The 21,694-nt window shown below is 39.2% G+C and overlaps 1 protein-coding gene across 1 annotated transcript in view; it reads left to right on the plus strand.

The window, feature by feature from the left end:
* Positions 1-21,694, plus strand: part of asic2 (acid-sensing (proton-gated) ion channel 2) — a 101,479-nt gene that overhangs the window by 71,567 nt on the left and 8,218 nt on the right. The window contains exons 2-5 of the mRNA XM_010792686.1: positions 2,447-2,597; positions 11,992-12,119; positions 15,969-16,119; positions 16,301-16,357. Of these exons, the coding sequence (XP_010790988.1) occupies positions 2,447-2,597; positions 11,992-12,119; positions 15,969-16,119; positions 16,301-16,357 (487 nt within the window). The remainder of the gene's footprint in view (positions 1-2,446; positions 2,598-11,991; positions 12,120-15,968; positions 16,120-16,300; positions 16,358-21,694) is intronic.

A 21,694-nucleotide genomic window follows, 5' to 3' on the forward strand; every position in this document is an offset into this window, starting at 1 on the left:
ATATATGTGCGCACAAACAGTATCACTGAAATGCTGTACAAAATATGTATGACATTGTCTGCAGAGGTTACTAAGCTCACCATGTTGAACTCTTACAATTCTAAAAGTATTTTGCTTTCTTGCTTATCTCTATTTCCTATCACTGCTTTGCAAGTGGCTTGCTGACCTGATGCCAACAACACTGAAAGCTTATTGCTTCAGAAAGAGGATGCTATCTTTCTCTATTTTAATGTTCCCTTCCCAATAGCTCTTTCTTTATCTTGTCGGTCCATGTTTTGTCCAAGCCTTCCAAATACCCTGAAGTGCATCATCATCCATCATATTTAAAAGTAATACTTTCAATGCTACTGACCCAGAAAAAACTCTATAAAACAAGAAAGAACTCTGCCATACAGTATCTGCCACTGATTTGTTGATGCAGGCAGTTCTTTTTAAAAACAGATGATACACAGATATGCTTGATGGTGAGTATTGCATTACTGCCTGTCTGAAATTGGACCTAGCTTCCTGAGGAGCTTCTTCATTGGGTACTGCATGCTGACTTTGGTATTACATTCTGTCAGTTGTGTTGTTTATGGACCATTATAAAGCAAAGACATTTATTTCCCCCAAAAAAACAGGAAGAGGCACTGATGTCTGAATTCATTATTTGTTAATGTCACCCCTGTTATATTTTTCCACTATAAAATAAGTGGGTAATAGGACACCTCTCATGCCCATTTGTTTTGCTAGCGGGAGAGAAATAAAAGGAAAAACTCTGAAGGGTACATTTAAATGTTAAACATAACAGTCCGTCCAGCAGTTTTATCAGTTATCATGAACCTTCTCCAAGTTTCAAGGTTAGAACGCTTTGGCATGAGCTGTTTGTTGCGATCTGCTGTTATTGTTTGACGAATGAATATCCATTATGAGAGAATTTAGCAGCCGCTTCATGATTTTAAAAAATAAAAGCAGATAGGGTGTTTCAGTGCAGATAGAAAGGGAAAGTAGAGGCCTGTTTATTGTCGAGGATTACTGAGAGAAGAAGAGTTGAGTAAAGTTTAGGAAAAAAGGTCTTTGAGTTGCAAGGTGTGCACTTTGTCCGCTGTCGAGAAGTGGTTGTACTGCTGAGGGGATAAATAATGCAGAGGGCTGCTGCATTAGCAAAAGAGTTGGCAATGAGTATAGGAAAGGAGGGGTTTTAGTTTGTACACATGCATTTGCCTCACTCATAATTATGGCTTTATGCACGCCACTCCACTACCTGCATGCCAAGCCAGCCCCCGTGCACATTACACACCCTCACATCCCAAACAATTATATATCACATTAAACCAATTCAGCCATTTATGTGACGTGGTTGGAGTTTTATGAAACGCACAGTATTTACCATTGCACCCTACTTCATGCCAGTCAATATTATTTTATTTTACAGGACAGCACACACAGAAGGCAGGGCTGTGATAGGACACAAAGGATTCCTGTCACTGCTGCCAGCCTGATATGTATGCTCTTGGACAGGAGGGAAAAGGGACGGTAAAAGTCAGGATAGGNTCTTCTCACCAGTCACTTCCTCTCAATCAGTCATGGCAATGATTGAAGTGGATGGTTGCCATGGTGATTACTACTGATCTGCAGAGACCTCACAACTACACACACACACACACACACACACACACACACACACACACACACACACACACACACACACACACACACACACACACACACTTCTTGAAAAAGCTCACCCTGCAGTTTAACCCAGTACATTATTAATAATGTGGGGCAAAGTGACGTTAGTTGAAAAATGAATTGTCCTCCACTTACAGTACCTCTAATAGCTCGATGTGTTATTTTTTAGTATTTATTGTAAGTCTTGTTAAAGTAGGGGCCAGAATTGGAAGGATCATTTTTGCTTTTTGACGAGGAAATGTTAAACTTCCTCTTTTATTACTTTTACTTCTTTGTCTTTATCTGATATGAGCTGCTGGAAATTCAACAGCTACAGTATAGGCTCCTCAGAAAGAGAGTTAGATAATGTGAGAATGAAAGTGCCTCTCGGCAGCGTTAACTTGAACTGTCACAGCCAGCCAAAATGAATGGCATTTTTAGCCTCACTTGCCCTAAAAAACATGAACGAAAATACCCTTACCACTTGAAAGAAGAATGCAATTTGAGTCAAAAAAGGTACGAATACCAAAGACAGACACATACATGGGTAACGCTTGTTGTTGGAGTGATAATTGTGTATAACTCTTTAAACTTGAGATGCAAGAAAATACATTGCAGCTCATCCTTTGATAATAAATTGATGTACTTGGTTAAGAAAAAGTCTTCTGCATGGTAGTTAATTTGTTTCATCATTGTACAATAGGCAAGTTTATCTACACAGCAATGCTATCCCTGCAGTATGTATGAGAGTATATGAGTCATCACTTATCAGCCCTCTCTCTGTGTCTCCTCTCAGGTGTTCACCAGGTATGGGAAGTGCTACATGTTCAACGCTGAAGAGGAGGGGAAGACGCTCCGCACCACCATGAAGGGGGGGACAGGAAACGGACTGGAGATCATGCTGGACATCCAGCAGGACGAGTACCTGCCGGTGTGGGGGGACACAGGTAAAATCATCACATGCTCACCTCTCCTGCTTTATCTCCATCTTATATAATAAGGAGCCAGTCTAAAGAAAATGAGCACTTCTCTTCTTCCCTCTTCTCTTTTTCCCTTATCTTAAGCTGCCTTTAAATGCATCACATGTGGTCATATTTTCAACATGTAGTTTAAGTCTTGCAATTACTGTCACATAGCATTTTTACACGGGAGTAAACACCTGATTTACTACAACGGCCTCTCACTTTCCTGCCTTCTCTCTTTCTTTCCTGTAATATTTAGTATTTCGGCCTGCAATAGAAATATATGAAAATAACTAAATAAATTGACATAATATTTTTATTGTGCCCCACACTAAGCTTTTAGACCACAACTATGTGTGTATTCACATAATTAGATTGAGCCATAATTAGCATAGAAATGATTCAGTGTCCTTCTGATAAAGTCACTTCAGGGACATTTTTAAACCCAGAAACTCGTATTAACTATCTAAATCAAATAAAGCTACTGGAATGATTGAAGATGTGATTTGTTATAAGCTTTTTTATCAAATAGTTTTCTACAATATTATGCATATACAATGGGGGTAATCTTATTGTTGTTGCTATCGTTAAGACTGTATTACTTATTTTGTAGTTCTCTTGTGCTCTCCACTCTTTCATAGATTACATTACACCGAGACTAATACTCCAGGATTCTTCCACACTACCACTAAAAGGCCCATTTTTAAAAGCCTCTTTAGTCCACTTTAAGGAATTTGTGTTACACTAATGACCTGAAGCTAATTCTGCTGCTGTACTCACTCTGACTAAGAAACAAAGCGCATTTTCAGTCGCTGCACATCCAGTTCTGAAGGGACTGCTATGAGGATATTTCTCCTTAGAGAAGGAAGACTTCACAGTGGTCATAATGCATATCAAAACCCGTTCATGTCAAACACTGGCACCTTTTTGCTGACCTTTATTACAGAGTAGTGCTGCATTACATTATCCTGCATACTGATGTGCGTATTAGAGATTTCGTTAGTGGCTCAGACCGAGTGTTATAGAGAGGCTCGCTGCCTGAGTGATTCCAGCTCATTGAAGGTCCGGCTCACGTCTGGACCAGTGGAAGGGCAGATGGGGGAGATCCCAGGGCAGCTAGCCAGGCCTTGAGCAGCCCTGCAGATGGACATTATTTACTCAAGGCTTAACATGAAGAAGATTCATCATCAAACAGTCAGCATCCTATCCATCCACCGCATGTTCTTCTATGGACAGCAGGTCCCTCAGCCCCCTATTCTGAACTTTTTGGGGTTTTATTTCTTTTTGAACAAACTGTAGACCAGCCACCACCCTGTCAGCATGTGGAGCTTGGTCTCACAGCAGGCTGCAGTTTGCAGTGCCCTTGTTTATCCCTGTATGGTTTAATTATCCCAGATGAGCTGAGTCAGCTCAGCAGGAAGCGCAGTGTCTCCACAACTGAGCCAGATCCCTGCGCTGTGCAGACATGATGTGTTCATGCTGCACAGAGACCTTCTCGGACAATTCCCCCCCCCCCCCCGTCTCTGAGGCTCTATAAGCACACAGCTCTTTTCAGAGAGCTGCAGGCTGGTCATGACCCTCCTCCTCACTTTATCATGATGGACAAACATAAAAAAATATATGTTTCATGATGTGAAAAATACAACTTTGAGTGGTGGGAGGAAACAGGTGCCTGTTGCCTGGATACGCAGCTTTGTCCTCGCTGTTTTTGAAGACCAACCTGCCTATTTATGGAAACAGTAAATCGATTGAATGTGTCCGTCTGTTATGGATAGTATTTTTCTCAAGTAAACCTTATCTAATCACAATGAAGGTGAAGTAATCAGGCAACAAGTTAGTGTTCTTTATTATTTTTGTATGCAAGCTGAGCATTGTGGAAGTGTATCCTTTGGTTCAGATGCCTGCTGCATCTATGTAAATACATATAACCAATATTTTCCGTTCTAATTTCAGAAATGCTTAGAATAGTAAAGTAAGTCTGCATGAGTGATTTATTAGGAAAAAATATATTTATCTTATATAAACTTTTCAATCCGTGAACCTGAGCACTCAGACTTAAAAATACATTTTGGAGAAGAAGTTTCAAGTCCTGCTACACATTGACATTTTTCTAAAAGTCATCTGAAGTTTCAGCGGCGGGCAGGCCTCTTCCGTCTCAGATTCGTCAAGCCGTCTTGATCAAAGTAGTGTGTTTACAGCACGCTTCCCTACAGCAGCAGAGCAGCGATTTGGCAGTGTGGAGAAAAGCTCTTCAAACACATTATAGCCTGTGAGAATATGAAGACATCCAACTTCAATTTGTTCTTATATCAGACACTGACATATTTAGAAGGAAAAAATCGAACAAATCTGTTTTAGATCAAATCGTTGTCAATCGGAAAGTTACTTATATACCTTCGGAGTTCCTAAGCAACCAGTGACATTGTGCTCACTGTAACAACATCATTGATGGAGAGATGCAGACTCAGAAAGAAGAGTTCTGTTTTCAGCTCCTCTTAGATGAAGAATTAGAAATATACATTGTACATATTTTTTTCTTAATGTGTCCCTTTTGCTCACTTTGTAAATCCTTGTCAGTCTGAGCTTTATGGTTGATTCTGTTTGAGTTTTTTCCGTCAATGTGCCTTCCATCATCTCAGATCTTGGCCCTGATTTTGTATGGCAAAAAGACAAGTAAAGCCCACCAAGGATTTGAGTGTAAGGGCAACAATCCTACCGTGCCTCTGCGCTCTTTGTGTCTTCTGTTGATTGAATCAAAGCAAAGGTGAAAAAGCACGCTGAGAAGCACCTAAAAGGAGCCGAAGGATATTTGTTCAACAACAGGTTTAACCAAGTGCAAAGTTGAAGTGGAAAGTCCTTGATCCTTTTATCTCTTCTATTTGTGTTACTTCCCTCTGAGGTGTTAGGTCAGTGGGATATTTGTGTCTGTGTGTATGTGTGTTTCCAACTATTGCTTTTATTTCTTGGAAACATCAAGCTGTTCTCATTTCAGTGCACCATGGAGTTTCTTACATTATTGGGGAGAAATGGCAGAAATAACTAAATATTTAATATTTAAGCAGCAGCCTGAAATCTTTAATTAGTTTAATCAGGTCTTGGTGAACTTTAACTGCACTATCACTGCCTCTGTAGATTGCTGCTGGTGGAGCACACTTTTCTTTCATTTCCAGTCTAGTTATACATTGTAAAATTGTCTCTAAGGCAGCACAGAATAAATGTGTACCCAACAGAAAATAGAATAATACTACTTTGTTCAAAAAGTGCAAATACCAGATCTTAGTATGAAATGGTTTCCCTCTTGCACCCTCAATTAAACGGAGATTGTTTTTCATTAAAATACGCCTGATATGGAAACGGAGAGACAAAATTGACAAATATAAATCAATACAATGTAAAGCAGAGGTTCAGCAAAGCAGTTGAGACGTTCTTACAACATAAAGGTTTAAGACGGATTTACATTACCCTCACAATTGGAAAACTCATGGGCTTATGGCGATAATTTGATATGATAGAAAGCAAAACAAGCTATCAAAATTGATTATTTGTTTTGTTATATAATGTTTTGTTAAAGAAAAAAACATATTTGTTATTATGTTAGCAAATGCTAACCCTAACTGATGAGCACTAAACACAAATCTGAATTTCATTAATTGTGCAGGTATTTGATCACAAACCAAAGTATTTGATAAATACAAATGTCAAGCTGATGATTGGGCTTGTCCAAAAAAGGCAATAGAACTTTCCATCATGGGGAAAACGATCAACAGGATCTCGAAGAAATAACCAAAACCTCTTTAACACAGCATTTTGTTGTGAACACACACAATTTTGTTAAAATGATGCCTGCCACCACCACAAAATGATTTGCCCCCTCGGTCGGGGGCACGGGGCTTTTTTTCACGAAACTGTGTCTCAGGGCTTCATCATTTATGAAACTATTAATGTGTCATACTCACTTAACGGGAAGAAACTCAGCGATATGAACCATTTTTACCGAAACAAAACACGAGTCTCAAAAGAAGCGTCACTGCACCTCTCTATAACACACGTGCATCAACTTCACAGCGGGCTGAACTTGTCATAAAGTCCGCGAAAACTGTCATTTGATATTACTCTCTCGTAGAGTTACTATAACTGGCCCTCTGTGAATTTACAGCTGGACCACCAATCACCTCCCATCTTCACAGTAACTCGCAGAGACGAGCTTCTTTAATTTAACCCTTCACATTCCAACAGAAACTGAATAGGCAGATTCGAAGGATTTATTTCTTTGGAAATGTTATTTTAAATAAAATTAAATCAAGTTATTTTGGTAAAAATAACGAAAAAAATAACAAAAAAAATAACAAAAAAAAATATTTAAAAAATATTTTAAAAATATTATCTTTTTTAATGTTTTTAAATATTATTTTGTAGAATATCTTAGGGCCTCACAGAGGGCCTAGANGAGACGAGCTTCTTTAATTTAACCCTTCACATTCCAACCGAAACTGAACAGGCAGATTCAAAGGATTTATTTCTTTGGAAATGTTATTTTAAATACAATTAAATCAAGTTATTTTGGTAAAAATAATGAAACATATTAATACTATACATACAAATGTTGCCAACATAACTATCGCTCGTCTGCAGCTGGTGCAAAATGCTGCAGCAAGGCTTTTAACTGGCACACGGAAATATGACCACATTTCCCCCATTTTTGCTTNATAGTTGGCTAAAACCTCTGGATCGAGGTTGTGCTTTTTAAGAAGCGGTTTTATCACTGCCACTGAATGATTGTGGAACATAGCCTGATAATAAATACATATTCATAATATTTGATAAACAAGTGTTAATTAATGGAAAAACTTCCTTTAACAGCTTAGTTGGAATCGGGTCTAAGATACACGTTGATAGAAGAAAGAATCATTGAATTCAATTGTTCGTGGTTTATGGCTGAAAAGCATTCTAATTTAATATCTAGTGTAATATTAGAGCTTAGGTTTCCGGGAGCTGTTGATAACACTATACTGGTCAAAGGCAAGAGGTCATTAATTATGTTACTAAGAGTAACAATTTTATCATTAAAAACTTGTACTTGTTTTATGGTGTGTGAGCTGTGCTGTGTAATTTTTGTACGTTTTGTTTTGTTTATTTGAGTGTACAGCACTTTGGTTTGGAGGTTTAAAGTGCTCTATAAATAAAGCAGTATTGTATTGTAACTACTTGGTTTAGGTTACATTAATTCAGTTATTTTGAAGAATCTAATTTAAAATAAGGCAATATTTGCTTTTGGTGTTCTAAAAACGGGTCTGTGGACCCTGGGAATATGTGTGTAGACCACAACTCACACTGTAATTGACTTGTTGTTTCCCTGGTAACTCCCACACATTACGTACTACCACAACGTAATGCATTGTGTAACCTATTTCTGTCAGGCTGACCATGACTGACTATAAACACTTAGTACAGACTAAGCTAGCAGAAGTTAGGAACATGAAATATACAAATAAATGAATAAAGTACGCAAAATTATCAATCGGTAAGTGTTGGGGCTTACATGTTTAATATATTTCGTAATAATTACATATTAATACATATTGAGGAAATATGTACACATTAAAGGATTGTTATTTAATGTGATGCTTAACAGCTGACTGTATCTCAATATGGTCAAAACTCTTACATTAAACAGACAATATTGGCAAACCCTTTCTGGCCCTAAAAGCATTGTGAGAATGAGAGAAAGGAGAGGGGGAGTTGTGTTCCTGAAAAAATGCCTGTAGTTGTTTGTGGTATGGCAGATAGGCACCTGTGCATTATCAAATATGCTGCAACAAATGCAAAAATAACCAGATTAGATATGACATTTTATCATACATTTCAAATAAACCTCAATCAAACCTCACACAATGCATCTTAATTTCTCTTTCACTCCAGTTGATCATCTACTCTCCCTTTCATGTTTTCCCACAGCGAAACACTTACTTTGTTGAGTCATATGTCTAATGAGTGTGATAGGGGTGATGAAATATATGGTAACTAGAAATCTATAGAGCTATATTTGGTTCAGCTGAGGCTGAAGGTCAGAAATAACAAAAACTCTTATCCAAGATGGTCTTGATTATCTTTTGATTTAAAATGCAGAACTAACTAGAACAAAACAAACACGCAGACCCTCATTTGCTCTGATCTCTAACCCATACACACACACCACACACACTTTCTCATGTTTCTTCATATAGACACAAACGCTATATAAAGGTCACTCCCAGGAAGCGATCATTAATACACAAGATGTATCTAAGGTCTGAGATCAGTGTATGTTGTATGATCACAGATTGCTTTGTACACCGAACATGTTTTATGTTTGCATCTATCTGGCCAACTGGGTTTTGAAAACATCTCTATGGACCAAAAGATTAATCAGCAATGCAAATAATTGTTAGGTTCCTAGTGCTAAGTTCATCCATTGTACAAACAAGTTAGTTTTCAGAAACATGTAAAGTCACCCTTGTGAAGCGTGCTGTACTTCGGATTTGATTTGAGTTGCATTTAATCTGTTGATGCCTCTTCATGTTTCTGTTTGATGTCATTTTGTCCTGAGAATAGTTAAGTACATTCTCAAAATCATTTTTTTTAAATTATTTTGCCGATTCACATTATTGCAGATGCTGAAAGTCACCTGTATTGATGAAAGCAAAAACCTTTTATAATTCAGCTGATACAGACCAAGGAAATGTATCAGCCTTTCTCAGCGCTTGAAATGTGTGAATGTTGGAGTTGCAACAAGCACTTAATTATTTATAGATATTTGTTTGTACCAACAGCAGAAAAACACAATGTTGAGCAACAATGTAACGACACAAAAGTATGTCTCATTGGATCTTTGCCTACTGTACATATATCGTTAGTTGAATGGCAAAGTAGTTGTTTAGTTCATTGCTTTTAATTATAATCAACACATTCCTTTACCATAGCAATGACTATACATTTTGCTACCAAATTATTGCAAATACCTTTGCAGCCTTATCGCTTGTACCCCTCCACAGTACAAACACCACAAAAACCCACTTAAGGGTCCCACTAGGCAACATATCCCTTTATCACAATGAACAACTAATGTAGTTAGTGCCTATATTTTCATCCGCAGGCATCATTGTGGAGGAGGCTTTACGGTGCAGTTCTTTGTTTACCCTGCTTAATGTTTATTGTGATGAAGGAATATGGCTTTTTACGTGTTTTTATACAACAGATGCTAATTATGTAAAAGGAAATGGTAACTCATGATAGTTTTCTATCATTTGTTTCCCTTTTACTTGCCACATTAACACTAATAACTATATTCTGGTCCTATGGCATTAAGTCATCAAATTAAAATTGAGGGGGAACCCTTGACCACTAAGCTCTTAGTGTTTTGCTTTAAATGTGTGGCAATAATAAGGGGAGAACCGCTCCCTGCTTCAACATGACAATGGCCCCCGTTCATAAAGAAATGACAAGTTAATCATAATATATGATTAAACACTGTTTTGTCATAATGAACTGAATGTAGCCTGACTTTGCACACAAATACCAGATAACACAAAATGGCTAAAAGTACCTAAACGCATGTGGAATTAAATTGAACATCGACAGCAAAACTGCAAAACCTAATCACCCAAAAATATAGTAAATGGCTGACCTAACAGATGCTCTTGTGGTAAAAAAGGGAGCCAGGTTCTTAAATCTGGTGGAAAGCCTGAAACCAGGAGAGTGGAGGCTGTTTTATGTTATTGCTATATGTTCAGCAATCACAGGAGCTGAATTTTTCAAGAGTCCACATACCTCTACCATATTCTGCCTCCCAAAAGTTGCCTTTACCTTAAGCGCACATAATGTAAATGGTGACTTTTTAATCAAACTGTGTTCATGCTTTACTTTATTTGGGTGATATGTCAGAAGAAATAACAGGAACCAATACCTCATCAAAACATTTATAGTAGCAGCAGAAGAATAATCAATGGTAACGGGCCGATACACCTACAGTAGATATTTTGACAATGCCAGATGTTCAAAATATATGTTTGAATAAGGAACAGGCTTAGTGGTTTTCATTACTCATCATACTGTTTTTTTTCCTCTTCATTCGCTGTGTGCTTTGATGTATTTGATTATGTTAGTATTGATCATGGGATACTACAAAGCTAATATCAATCAATCAATGATATAGCTGGCTTGTATCAGGATATTGTTAATGACATAATGCCTGGCGAGTGGCAACACATAGCTAAAAGCCTCTTAATGGAATATCACACTTGATAAAGAACAAGACCTGGAAAGAGTAGAAACCAGGAAAGGATATAAACTTGTCAGCCACATGCAAGTAAATGACCTTCATGTCAAAGTATGACAGTATACATCACATGGCAGAAAGGAGACAGCAGAGGAAAGGACACAGCAATGATTCAACTCCCTGATCCCACATGAAGAGTCAGCAGTCTGTTACCAGTGCACACATTAATGCTCTTTCTTTTCTATTTCCTTTTCTATTACCACACACACACACACACACACACACACACACACACACACACACACACACACACACACACACACACAAAGACTGATTATCTCCGACAAACAGACAGATGTTTCCTCTATACTTTTTTACACACACACACATCCGTAATAAATCCACACGCTGTAATCCCTCAGAATTTTGCAAAAATAAATTGTTTGATCCCTTCATCGTTCCTTTAGTGTGAATGCATCCAAGCTGTCGCCGTATAAGCCAGATGTTTGATTGATGGCTGTATCAGAGTAGGGTGATATTGCTTGTGTGTGTGTGTGTGTGTGTGTGTGTGTGTGTGTGTGTGTGTGTGTCGTCTGTGCGAGGCTGGTCATGCTGAAAGGCTGTGATGCCTGTTGGTTGCAGACACCACGAGGTGTCCTGCTGACCGTCCAGCAGTGACAAGCTTTGATTGAATGTCCAGGAGCTCACCACTGAAAGTTAGGACATTATCGATTTCTTCCAAGACTGCTCTCCCTTTCTTTTCCTATAAAGGTTATCGCTCTCTTCGTCCTTGCCCGTGAGTGAGTGAGTGAGTGAGTGAGTGAGTGAGTGAGTGAGTGTGCAAATCTGAATCTCAGGATGGTCCTTTCATCTATTGAGTCAACACAGAGCCTTCTTCATATACCTGTGTTTGATGTCAAGACAAAGTGGAAAGCACATCTCTGAGAGTTGTAAGGGTCTCAAAACGGTGTGTCTTTAAGTAGTAACAGCCACTGAATGTTTCAAACAGGAAATGTTGTTTCTTCCTCTCAGCAAGAAAAAGAAGAAAAATCCCTACACATTTTTGTTTGTTTCATGACTGAGTAACTCATCCATCTGGGTCTCCCCATCTGTCTTCCCTTTCAGAGGATACAACCTTCGAAGCAGGTGTGCGGGTGCAGATCCACAGCCAGGCGGAGCCCCCGTTCGTTCACGAGCTGGGCTTTGGCGTGGCCCCCGGCTTCCAGACTTTTGTAGCAACACAGGAGCAGAGGGTAGGTGTCCCTTACTTCCCATTCTACACAGTTAATAGCTTTTTTAATCTCTCCTCCTCTTGTGCTGTTTTTCACTTCTAATCCGCATGTTCAGTTTATCGCTCAGAGATTAAAAAAAACCCTCTATGATAAATGACTTGGCAAAAGAGGCGAGATGGGATTGTTTGTATGCATGTGTGTTAGTGCTGTGTGTGTGTCACAATACCCTCTAGACCCTTAGACCCCTCTGTGGTCTCTCGGGATGGTTGACTGACAAATGATATCTTTCCCCACTGTCGGTGGCTTTGACCTCGTTGGTAGAGAGGTGCTACACTCCAACTCAGCCCCACTCAATCATCCTGCAGCTTTAAATCCCATCACACAAGGCCGCCATTAAAGTCTGCAGGTCTAACAGATATAGACAGCCGGAGGTATTTAATTCAAATAGCCTTTCCTCGTTCATAACAAGCTCCTGCTTCACAAGGTTCTCTTCTCTCTCTTTTCTCTTCTCCATCCTATCTATTGGCTCGAGTTGAACATGTTTCAACACTGCCAAACTGAATGAAATCTCTATATTGTGACGGCTCTCAGCTGTGTCGGTTAAGAATCCATTTTACCAGGGATATTACTCCTGCCTATGACCGTGTCCATTCCTTTGTTTTTTTCCCTGCCTACCTTTATTCCCATGTTAAGCTTTTAAGAAATGTATTGCCTGACCAAATAGCGGGAGCTGACTGGATTGCCATACTTAGAAAGATTGCTGTCATTGCCTTTTCATTTTTAAAATAGCCTCCCCCCCCCCGCATTTCAATGCAGTGTCTGTTCCTTTGGCAACTGAGCTGTCTGTTTACTAGACCTTAAACCATGGTCACTTGGATACAATGCTGACATATTGAGAACATTTAAAATGTTTTTAAAGAGCTTTTTCACTCAAAACCCCTGCATGTTGTAAAACAAAGCTTTGAGAGCATTGAGTTTGAACCAAAACTAAATAATTGCCAGCCATCTCTAAAGCAATGAGCCAACAGGTGCTACGAAGCTTCACAAAGGCAAGAGAACTGCAGGGTCTGGTGATAGCTCTCTGTGGTTTCATCCCGATGAGCAACCTCTTTCAAAAACTCCTTTGGTATTATGAAAGTATCGATTATAGCCACGTAAAGTAATTGGGGTTACAATCGACTTTCTCCAGAAGCTTGATTTCTTCATCATCATGTGAAGAACAAAACTGTTTTGCATAATAAGGTTAGTAGGGATTTACATTATCCAGCCTCACAGCTGGATAATGTGAATATGTTCTCAATTGTATGTTAGTGAGTGACCGAAAATCCATTGTGAACCTCGCTTCACTTCCGCTCAGTGAAGTGCTGCGATGCAGAGTCACCTGAGTGTTATAGGAAGGAGGAGATCTATCCAGTGAGGGTTAGGCCTCCTGGGTAATGAGCCTCCAGGGCTTCTATCTCTGTTCGCCTGTCAGCCCACTTCTGTGACTGACAGGGGTGAAGAGAGTCCCTCTTCTGCCTGTCTGCCTGCCTGCTGGGAAAATACTGCCCCGCTCCATAAACACACACAGTGGGGAACGTATTCAATTTAGCTAATTAATGCAGAACTGCACTTTGTATCAGAAGTCTGAGAAAATCCCTCCTGCTGCTGGATGCTCCCACCTATCTTTTCAAGCGTCCGAAGGGCTTTTTCTAATACGTCCAAAAACAACCCTGATTATGACGATTGAGTTAAGTATCTAGGGCAAAGATTAGGTAATGGGCCTTGTGGAAGGTGTTTTTTAAAGAAATTGTGATTAAGGGATCTCTGTAATGATACCAGTCATTCTAAGTGTGAAAATTACTTTGACAAAGAGTTTAAATGAGCTAATTTGGCTTATAATGTTGGACTTCGATCAAAGCAGCTCAATCAAGTTAGCTCAAGGCACAGAGCACATAGCCTATAGTTAAGGTTTGAATCAGTTTCACTTGCAGACAGGCAATTTAAAAATATAAGCTCTCCAGACATAGAAATTACCCCTCTGTGGGCTTTTGACTGAATCTGAAAGGGCATGGTGTTCCGTTGGGTCATAGAGCCATTCTTCCCAAGGATGAAAAAGCCTTAATTATAGCATTATTCCTTTGCTGCCTCTCGATTCTAGCTTAGTCTTTGTGTTTCAGTTTGGGCTTTTTTTATTTTTATTATTGTGTCTTGCTTCTGTACACCTGTTTGATGTTGTGGTTCATTTCAAACCAGCACTCTTCAGACGACCATTACACAATGAAAAGTATAAAACCACCCTGTTCTCAAATACACATTTTTTAACGATGTCCCCTGCCGACCAACTTGGAAAAGCCTAATTAAAGTATTGAGCTGGTACAACAGGGGGATGAAACGCTGATTAATAACAGGCCTCATCTCTTATTACATAGAACATAATTAGGTCAACAGGTTCTAGTGATATTGAGCTCCTTGGATTATCTGATTACAGAGAAATAATCGGATCTCCAATCAGCCACGTCTGACTCTAATTAGGCCAGAAGTAGAGATTAGCTCAGGTGTGAAGGTGGCTGTAAAGGTCAAGGCTTCCTCAAAAGCTCTTTTCTTAAGTCCCTAATAAAATTAATAGCATCTGGATGTCGGAACTCATCACTAGTGCTTGCTGCTGACTTCAGGAAGGGTATGTTTAATAACCATAGGAGACATTGTAGCAGACCAGAGGCTTTTGGACGCTGTAATATACAGCATGCTAGATTGCTGTTATGCTATTATAGATTGTGTTTCAATCTTATCGTTGTACGTGTTGGTGAAATGGTCTGAATACCTAAAGCATTAAACTCAGAAACACAGATACAACATTGCCTTAGAGGAAGGGCAGGGTTTCAAATTCTGTCAGTACCAACAAGTAAACTGAGGCCAAATTTCACCTGGCAGGATGTTGTGATTTCGCCTCTTCCCCAAAGATTGCGCTGTTGGCAGAGGAAGAGGCCTCAGTTGGGAAGCATTGTGATGAGAATAAGGGGAACTGGGGAGTAGAGGGTGGTGGGTGATGGATAGCGAGTGCACAGCTAGAGCACGCTGCCTGTGTTTGGAGCAGATGGGCCTCCACACCGCTCTGCCCGGTGTCCCTCGTTCTTCATCTGCTCGCCCAGCCCTCCGAGCCACAGGAGCAGGAGGAGAACATTTGGAGTTGTTGTGCTCCCATGGCAGGGTGTTGTGGGATTTTTCCTGACAGAGTCTGGCTATCTGTTGAATTGTTTTCCACACTGCCTTGTTTTTGAGAGTCTCTTCTGCTTCTCTGTACTGGCTGGGTTTCAAGGAATAAGGAACACATTTAGGAGGGATGCTGTCAGGATCTGTCCACATTATACATGGATTTCCTCTATGTATGTTTGTGGCTAAGATGGTCCCAAGTCTTTAAAAGAGTAAAGTTCTAACTTTATTTGTCATAGTTTTCTTGAGGCTATAGATCATTTGCATTGAGCAGACTGTTTAACCTTTTTTGGGTAGTTTCAGTCAGCACTGGCAGAACTGTAGCAAGAATTGTTGCACCTTCTAATATTGGGCAAATGTCAGCTATTGCAAAACCATGGAATAACTGAAATCGATTATTTTGAATCCATCCGTCGTTTTTCACAATATATCCAGATGCCCATAATTATATATAAGGTATCATTTGGAATCATTGTTATGTACTGTACAGCTTGTAAACACTTGTTTTAAAGCAGTATTGTCTTCATTGTTTTTTCCTTTATTATTTTCTCTGGTGTTTCTGTGAAAAATTCATTTAATTGCACCACTTGGAATTAAGAAAGTCTTGCATTTCATTTGGTAAACCCTGCAAAAACTCTGGTGCCTTAATTAACCCCCACACTCCTTTCTCACTTGTAGATAACCTATCTGCCTCCCCCGTGGGGAGAGTGCGAGTCAAAGGCTCTTGAGTCGGGGTTCTTCCAGGTCTACAGTGTGACCGCCTGCAGGATTGACTGTGAAACACGCTACATTGTAGAAAACTGCAACTGCCGGATGGTGCACATGCCTGGTAAGTGTCACTGGCCTGACTTCAACACTCACAACATAAAAAATAGAGCAAGTCAATACTGGATAAGATTGTGGCATTAAAGAAATGGGCTGTATTTCTACATTGATCCAGCAAGCTCTCAAGAACTTGATGTTTTAACACTACCATTGACTGAATTCCTCCCCTTCATAACTGTTTGTAGGTGATGCTTCTTACTGTACGCCTGAGCAGTACAAAGACTGCGCCGAGCCTGCACTTGGTAAGCCTGCACATACACACAAACCCATGAACATGACTTAAGACGACATTCATGCTGTATTTCCTGGTTTACATATCATTATTTGCCTCAGAAAATATGTTGGGATAATCTTTTTTTCCTGTTGATACATAGCTTTAATGCTAAACCTGCTTTAAAGATGAGCAACACCGCAGAGCATGTTAAGCTTAAGACAGCTCAGCTCAAGAGCAGCTACAGTATATCATCAGTAAATCCAAAGCACTGTAGGGAAACACGTCTTCTTTGGGAAGTTTGATAGCCACCATACTGTCACTCCTCTCCGTCCGTTATCATTTCAAAAGGAAATTGCGCTGTCAAAAAGGACTCTGCAGGCACACAAACGGTCTACTGGTAAGAGTATTTTCAGTATACTATCAATGGTGGAACCTACTCAAAGGAAAACTTCAGGATTTTCAACCTGGATCTTAATTTACCATGTGTTTGTCCAAGTGACTAATGGGGACAACCATTATTTTCATTGTTACACTATCGAACAAGAACACTGCAGCAGAAAAAGGTGCTGCAATGTTATCTTCTCGGCCATTGAGAGGCCCATGTGGTATTATAATTGTCTGACAATATTATGGAAATAATCCTACAGAGAATTTTTTTTTTCCAGTTTGTGTCTTATTAAATCTTGCCAAGGGGACTTTTTGCAGAGAGACAACGGTGGAAGCATGTCACGGCTGAATATTTTGCTGATTTTAACAATGTGCATAAGCCTAACTCTTTCGCGAAACTTGGTTAGAACCATAAACAAACAGACTGGATCGAGCATAAGGTGATTAAAAACATTGTATTTCTCTGTAAGTTACTTTGTTTAATATTGTCGGACCCTTCAATAACAATCTGAACCTGTCAGTCGCAAAAACAAGTATTTCAGATTACATATATGAAGTTAATCAATCAGTTTTCCTGTAACTTTCAAATGTATCAAAATAACAGAACAACATTTCCCCTTGTGTGACTAGAGCTCATCAAGTCGGCTATCAACATCAGAGCAGACAGGGACTGCAGTGGAATGGTTGAAGTTAAGGGATGACTGGTCAGATAGATAATGCCTAATATTTCCGTCATTGAAGTCAATTAAACAACTGTATAGGAGGTTTTTTGGCAGCCTGTCCTCCTTTCCTTCTAATTCGAGTTTTTATGATACGTTTTTTTAAACTTGGCTCGTCCAACTGTTTTAAGATATTGAACTGATATTTTCTCTGCACTGATTACTTAAGAAAATGCCCTGATGTTTCAGTGTAAAGGTTTACCTTTTGTTGCCTCAGACCATAGAGACACTAATGAAATAAAGATGAGATTAGTTTTTTTGTCTATCTAAATTAGAATCAATGGAAAGTGTTTAGAAGTCCAGAGGTATTTGCTGGATCACAAAGGGATAGATCTTATCTGCAGGACAATAAAAACAGTAGTTTTGTTACCTAAGCCTAAAACAAGTTGTTTTGTTTGAATGCCAACCTTGAACATGTGTTTCTCTTAAAGAGCCTGTGACACGAGTTTCCCCCATCATCCAAACCCATCAATTTGAGTAAATATTGTCCCCTTGAAAACCGTTACTGAACTGATTTTGGATATTTGTACTTTGATAACCATTAATCTGCCCTTCGCTGTTGACCATTTCCTGGATCTTCTCGGGGATTCTTCAAGTCCCGCCAAATTATGTGTTACGTCATTGCGGGCACAGCGCTCCAGCTGCACCGTTCAGGATCCCAGCATCTGCATGTAAACGCACGATGGCGGACACAGCAGCAAGCTCAGACAGCGATGACAGTTTAATTTTGAACGTGTCTGAGAGCTCATATGAGGCTGAAGGATCGGTTTATGTTGTATCTGTTAGAAGTTTAGGAATTAGGTGCGTCAATATGGGTGATCATACGGTCATGTTGCCAGTGGTGGACTGGGACTAAAAATCATCCCGGGACTCTCGACCGGCCCACTTTGGTACCGCTAGTAAATTGTCAACGGGGGGAGTGGGCCACTCCCCCCGTTGACAATTTACTAGCGGTACCAAAGTGGGCCGGTCGAGAGTCCCGGGATGATTTTTAGTCCCAGTCCACCACTGGCAACATGACCGNACAATGTTATCACCAAACATTTTAAGAATGTTTTTAGAGAACGTTATCCTACCTTTCAGAAGAAAATTCTGGGAAACAAAATAAAAGCTTCTGCTGAAAACGTTTTAAGAATAGTAGGGCATAATGTTCTAACAATGTTTTCAAAAACATTTTAAGAAGGTTATCACCAAACATTTTAAGAATGTTTTTAGAGAGCGTTATCCTACCTTTCAGAAGAACATTCTGGGAACCAAACAAAAACTTCCCGCTGAAAAAGTTTTAAGAATAGGAGGGCATAATGTTCTAACAATGTTATCACCAAACATTTTAAGAATGTTTTTAGAGAACGTTATCCTACCTTTCAGAAGAACGTTCTGGGAACCAAACAAAAACTTCCCGCTGAAAACCTTCCTAGAACAATGACTAACATTCTCAGAATGTTTTTAGAACCAAAGATTTCTAGCTGGGCTCCTTCATACTGCACCTTTAGTCTTGCAGATGTCTACTCCATAAAAGCCAGAACGACAGTTTAAGTCAATGTCATTGTCAAAGTCACAGAATGTAAAGCGCCCAAACACAAACAAGCCCTGAAGCAGCATCCGTGAAAACAGCCTTCACCCTGACAGAGACACAGTCCTGATGTAGAAACGCCAGGCTCTATTCAGGGCTCTGCTTAGGCAGTTTGAAAAAGAATAGAAACTTAAATGCACTGAATGATTTCGTGTTAAGCCCAGAGCCTTCTACATAACACCAACTTTCTCACACTGACGGTAATGTTAAGCGACACAGGCTTTTCAAATATAGCTCCATCAAAAGCTTCTCCAGCACCGAGGCTGCCTACTCCTCACAAATCCCTTTCTAAAGCTGAATTTATGAAATCGCAAAGTTTATATGAAGGTTTTAATTTCGACAGAGAGACATTTCTCACAAAAAAAAACTTACCTCTCTTTAAAAATCCTTTACAACCAACCCTTATTCTCTGAATGTAGATGAGAGGTGAATGTTTTAATGAGTATTTCCTACTGAAAAGCTGTCTGTGGCAGACCTGCACAGCACAGAGCACCAGGCAGATGTTCCCTATGGCGCACTAATAACCGGCGAGGCCACAGTCACGTAATAGCAATAGGAAATTCAATATGGCCTCTCAGTGGTCTCTAATTTGTATTCAAATGATACATTATTGGATACACAGGAGCAACGCCTTGTACATTAAAATGATTGATTTATTTCTCTTTATCCAGGTAACTCTCGTTTTCTCTCACACTCATTTTAATCAAAAATATATAAAATACCATCATATATTTATTCATGACAACTTTTTACTTTTAAATAAAAATCTGTCTGAGAGGTAGACACTTATCTAAAATCTTGGGTTAAGAAGAAACAATTCTGTCTAGGTTATTTTAAGATGTCCCTTTTTTCCCTCAAAAGCAAACGATAAGATAAGCAAGTTGTTCACAGAAAACAGATAAAGCTGTCTTCTATCAAAAATATGTTTTCAGTGCTGTCTCCAAAAGTTGAGTGATATAGCTATGAGGACAGAAGAACCAATCAAACGTTGCAGAGTGAGTCGTTCTCTTGTGGGAAAAGCAAATTGGCACTGAGTTTAAAACAATAAATAATTTGCTACCACTGATTCAAACTGAGTGAGTGTGAGATTGTGAAACCCCTACTGTTCCAAAAATAAAGCCAATTATAGGAAAAGAGAGGAAGGAAGCTGTCTGGAATAAGCACCAAAGCCCCCCCCCCTGCTGCACAGTGTAACGTGGTATCCAGCACACGTTAATAGCACACAGCTGCAATACGCTGAATGCCCTGATGGTGTGGGAGCCTGCAGCCTTGATGCTAACGGTCTGAAAATGTTGTTGCCCTTGACTACATTGCTTTTGTAATAATTGGATTGATTTTCCCTGCAGGGAGAGAGAGCAGAGAGCCTGTAGTGGAAGGAAAGACACTTTTAACTCCTAGAAGTCGATAAGTTCAGACGTTACTTAGTATGCTTTTGAATCAATTTATTATTTATGTTTTCACTGACTTCTATTCATCATACATTTCAAGTAGGTTCAAAATAATATGGGTAACAGAGGCTTTAATTCTGTATTGTATATTATATTATGCTATAATTTATTAATAATTATGTTAGAAAAATTAATTAATCTTCAGTGAGTCCCTTTAGTCTCTTTAATCGTAGAGCTATGACTTAAGTTTCCAACAGGGTCATATAGAGTCTTAAAAGAGTCAGAGTTCCCCCGATTACAAGATAGTATATATTCATAATATTTTACCCTCACAGTAATTCATATGGAAGACATCGAGTCCAAAACATGTGTACTGTTTAAAGGGTTTAAACCGACCAATGGGCTTGAATACATTTCGAAAAAAGGAAAGCCATCTAAAAGGAGGCACTGGACCGAGTCGGACCCGATCGTCGGATCATATTTATTCATCGCCACAGCAACAGTAGAAGGATGTATTGCACAAATATACAATTTCATGCTTTTATTATCCCCCTCGGTGTTCACAGCCATGCATCTTTTTTCTGATACAGAGCTCCGGTGGGCTGCACACATATTGGAAGATCTGGAGTCACGTCAAGGTAACTTAAAACATTATCTCGCCTCGTCTCATTGCCTAATAAACCACGGCAGTGCAATTGCTTTTTTATGTGAAATGAGGTCCCCCAACAAGAGATTGCACTGAACAAAGGGTCTGTAGTGTAATGGCTTTGTTAGATGTATGTTACTGAAAAAGAGAAGATCACTGAGAGAACTGTTTAATGTGTTAGTACCCGTTTTGAATGATATCAGCCTATTAAATGGCCGGCATTAGTTGTTATCACTGGCATTGAAATGGTTCAAACAGGGCAAACTGCACCACAGTTGTGAAAGTGAAACTTGACATTGTAATTTTAACCTGTTAGGCCCCAAGCCTGTTTTTCAGGTTTCAGGCTCGAAAATGACATTCCCAAAACAAATGACCATATCTTCCCTTCTAAAAGGTTTAAATTAATAATTTTTTCTCAAAGTAATGATAAACCTGTGAGTTGGATGTAGAAAAGACAGAATCAATATAGGTGTTTTTTATTTAAAAAAAATTCAGATTGAACATGGTAAAAAACTGTAAATTATAGTGTCCGTCCAAAAAATATGTTGTACTTATAGTGAAAACTAACCTTGGATGATGGGTTAGTACTAAAAGCTTTAGGAATCCAAAGTACAACATATAATAAGTACCCTGTATCAAGATTGATGCAAAA

The sequence above is a fragment of the Notothenia coriiceps genome, unplaced genomic scaffold (assembly GCF_000735185.1).
Source record: "Notothenia coriiceps isolate Sejong01 unplaced genomic scaffold, NC01 NC01_scaffold00036518, whole genome shotgun sequence".
Classification (NCBI taxonomy): Eukaryota; Metazoa; Chordata; class Actinopteri; order Perciformes; family Nototheniidae; genus Notothenia; species Notothenia coriiceps.